Source organism: Lupinus angustifolius, chromosome LG04 (genome assembly GCF_001865875.1).
Source record: "Lupinus angustifolius cultivar Tanjil chromosome LG04, LupAngTanjil_v1.0, whole genome shotgun sequence".
Taxonomy (NCBI): Eukaryota; Viridiplantae; Streptophyta; class Magnoliopsida; order Fabales; family Fabaceae; genus Lupinus; species Lupinus angustifolius.
Genome location: NC_032012.1, coordinates 6791613 through 6795624, shown reverse-complemented (window position 1 = coordinate 6795624; position 4012 = coordinate 6791613). Strand labels below are relative to the sequence as shown.

General features: G+C 33.4%; 1 protein-coding gene across 1 annotated transcript in view; it reads right to left on the bottom strand.

Moving 5' to 3' along the window:
- The window catches only part of LOC109345371 (aspartic proteinase-like protein 2), a 7869-nt gene extending 5014 nt beyond the window's left edge, over window positions 1-2855 (bottom strand). Inside the window, exons 1-4 of the mRNA XM_019584334.1 lie at window positions 2437-2855; window positions 1571-1700; window positions 1234-1481; window positions 722-949 (exon numbers count right to left, since the gene is read on the bottom strand). Coding sequence (XP_019439879.1) covers window positions 722-949; window positions 1234-1481; window positions 1571-1700; window positions 2437-2666 — 836 coding nt within the window. The 5' untranslated portion in view covers window positions 2667-2855. The remainder of the gene's footprint in view (window positions 1-721; window positions 950-1233; window positions 1482-1570; window positions 1701-2436) is intronic.

The window sequence follows — 4012 nt, the reverse complement described above, 5'->3', positions numbered from 1 at the left end:
CCTCCCCCCCCAAAAAATTTTGTAAAGGAAACCTTCAATCTATTGCCTATGGGACTTATTTAGCCTTACAGCAGCCCACAGAAAACAAAAGGTACTATGGCACATATGAATATTAGAGAGAGTGAGATGAAATTTCATATACCCCAACGTCTTTCTACAGTTTCAAATTTCTAAAAAAATCCCAATAAGATCCCATTAGCGGCCAAAAAAGAAAAGAAGAAACACGAAAAAGTTGATTAGCTTACCGGACCTACAATAATGCCATTGTTGTGAAGCAATATATTAGATGGTAACATAAAAATGAAAATCCATCAGCGATGCTATGTATGAATATTTTGTTCTTCACCCTCTCATATCAAGCATTCCCAATACATTTTGTTTTAAAAAAATTATTACTTAATTATCTGAATCTTGGAAATAGTAAAACAAATTTAGTTTGTTACATGCTTGAATCTTGTACACTTGTTGAATGGGAAAAAAACATGTGGTTTCAGTATTCAGGCAAACTTCCGGTATTCAACTAATTTTAAGAGCTGCTCTCCATTTTAATTGTGTAAGAACTAAACCAACAATCTTGTGAACATTACATGAGGTTATATGAAGATTTTTTCATTTGATAATTATGGTATTGCATGACTATTGCATTTACCCTTGGATATATATATAAGGACAAATATCATGATTCATGGCATGGAAACAAAAACTAAGTTACTGAACATACATTTTCGGTACCAATGGAGTTGTTTTAACTTTTGGTTCCACCACTTCCCCTATGGCAAATATTCCACCACCACGAATATTGTCAAGGCAATGTGAAAATACTTTTTTCACCTTTCCAGATGCAGCAAGCTGTGAAAGCACAGAAGAATTTGCTTGACCAAAACCAAGTATTCCATCAACAGCTTGTTCAGAAGATGAGCCCAATGTCCCAGATTGTACAGCACCACACCTGTCAACAAAACAATACTCAGAGAGATGTTAAAATGAAAAAAAGGACAGCTACCTTTTTCCTTTGACTCATTATCAATCTACAAAGCTTTTTTAAATTAACCAAAAGAGGATGAAAGTATCATTTACAACCAAGAAAGTTCTCTCATGAGAAGCAAGAATAAGAACCTTTGATCCTATTCAACAAAAATGATAGCAGACCTGATTGGCCGAAATCATTTCGCCATAACCCAACAATATATGACAATAATTACAATGTTGTGAAGTATCATAAATTATTCTCACCCAAAAACGATGCTGCTATTTTGTGGTGCAGTATGTAGATTGCCATCAACACGGTTGAAAGTAAGATAATCCTTCACATAGTATCCAGTAGTTTCACTTCCATCCCCGTAAGCTATGCTGTATAAGCAGCGGATATTACTCTTGCATTCAGGAATTGGACCATCATATGTGGAAGTACAAAACTCTTGGTCACAATAAACCGAGTCTGAAGTTTTTGAGTCCTTTGGGTCATAAAGAGTCAACTCCATCTGTATGTAATAATAATGAAGGTACTTGAACAATCTGAGATGACTATAACATAAGATATGGACATTAATCTGAGTACAGTGATACATACACCAGAGCTACTTCTCCTGGGACATTTAACGCAGTTAGCACAATTAACCCATAGAAGGTCACTCCCTGTATCAACTTGCACATAGTATTCCTTTGGAGGAGAACCAATCCCAAGTTTTGTAAAATACAACCTAACCAATATAAACAACAGAACATAAGCATCAAAATCAACTAGAACGAAGAGTAAATATCCAAATTCGCCTCTTCGAGAAAAAACGCCCCCCTAACTTTCTTCCCCTGTGAATTTCAAATTTCAAACAAATTAGTCGTAGACAAATTGCACAATAATCCCCTATTAAAAACTATGTTGGCCGGCATTATTTTTCATTTATCAAAGGCTAATATGGAGGGCATATTACTTTTCAAGGACGGATATAGATAAGATAAAATGGCGGCCCAATGCATGAGACTCTCACTTAGTGGGGTCTAGGAAGGATATATGTATATAGCTTTACCTCGGCAAGTGGAGAGGTTGTTTCCACTATTTGAACTTATGACCTGATGATTACTAAGCAACAACCTTACCGTTATGGCAAACTCATCCTCTATGTAAGAAGACACAATCTTCAATCCTAGAAACAATATCTTTGCTTGTGAGGGTTAAGTCTACACACGTCTAACTCTAGACCCACGTAGGTCCCACTAGGTGGAGCCTCATACACCGAGACTCATTTCTAACCAACTTTATGATTTTCGTAATCTCACCGCATCACAAACAATTTGTAGTGTACAAACCCCAATTTCCCACAATAATCCACAATTATGGCATCCCGGACACAATTTAAAACCTTACTCATAACTAAAACTAGATTATACATAATTGATAGATAAATTTTGAATTAAAAAAAGAGGAGGGAAAAAAATGACCCTTGATCAGTGGGAAGACCTTTGCCACCAAGGTTGAGATCAACGGCAGAAAGAAATCTACCTCTCCGGCGAACATCATGAGATACGATTTCACTTAAACTCAAATTCAATTTTCGATTACGATGACGCTCCACTTGGAATACCAAATTCGCATTTGCGGTTATGGTCAAACAAATTTCAACAACTAGTATTATAGCAAGTAATAACACTAAACTTTTCAGATCCATCATTTGAAATTTTGAATTCAACGAAGAGAAACTCTATGGAGCTATGTATATATGGTTTATGATTTTGCCGACTTAATTTCAAATAAAGACAATGCAGAATTGGGGAAGATAAGTAATAACTAGAAGAGAGAGAGAGAGAGTGATAAACGACACGGGTTATAGTACGTCGTTTTTAAGATTACCACGTTGGCTTCTTTTTTCTTTCTCTTTCCTTTTTGATGTAAGGCTGGGTTGCCAAGTTTCCCACTCGCCTAGTTATATTTTGGTAGGATAAACATTATAGCATATCTATTATTCCAGAATGTGTTATTCAACATGCTACTCATTATTATTATTATTATTATTATTATTATTATTATTATTATTAGTTGAAAAAGTATATTTAAATTAAAATTTTAATAAATAATTATTTTTATGATCAATTATAAGCCGTGGTTTATGAAGTGGTACATTGTTTCAAGATATTAGATGTTTGTACGATAAATATGGAGTCCCCTCATCCGCTAAAAACTAATCATTTTTGGATAGAACTGATGATAGACTGAATCAACTTAATATTTGTCTAAAACTTAATAAGTTATTTAGTTCAATAAATTTTGTTCATGAACCAAATGAATTGAACTTGAGCTCGTTAAATAAACGAGTCAAACTTTAGCTATAGTTAGATTAGTTAAGTTCATTTGTTTGCTCTATATTTATATATGTAATTTTGTGTAGTATTTTTAAAAAATGAATCAATTATTTGAGTTGTCCAAATGACCAATTCGAGTTGAGCCGAACTCGAGCAAAAAAAATAACAAGTATCAAACTCAAGTTGAGTTTCAAGCTGAGCAAATTCTTATCGAGCTTAATTGGAGTTTCAGCCATACTTTTAAGTTTTGTATTCCAACAACTGTCCCAATAAACAAATTATTATCTTTTAGCCTATTTGAATATCAATAACATTTTAGGGATAGTATTGGAGTTGGATTTTGGAACGGAAGAAAGAGAAATGAAGGCTTGAGAGTCATCACGCAAATGTATTTCATGAATCCCAACCTTTAGTTTATCATTCATTCCCCTTGAAAATCAAACTTTCACACAAACATTTATTAGTCTCATTATTTGATAAAGAATAAAATCAATCAAGTCTCCCGAATAATACTAAGAAAAATTTATTAACTTTTTATAAACAATAAATTTCGACAAAGAAACTAACACGCACGTAATTTGTTATGCAACAATGTCAATTTGTTATCTAAGTCTTCACTGAAGAAAGAAAGTATCTTAGTTATATAGTGGAAACTTCCTATTTCACAAATAATTATATTCCTAAAATAAGATGTTCAATTCGAGCCATGAAATCTTTT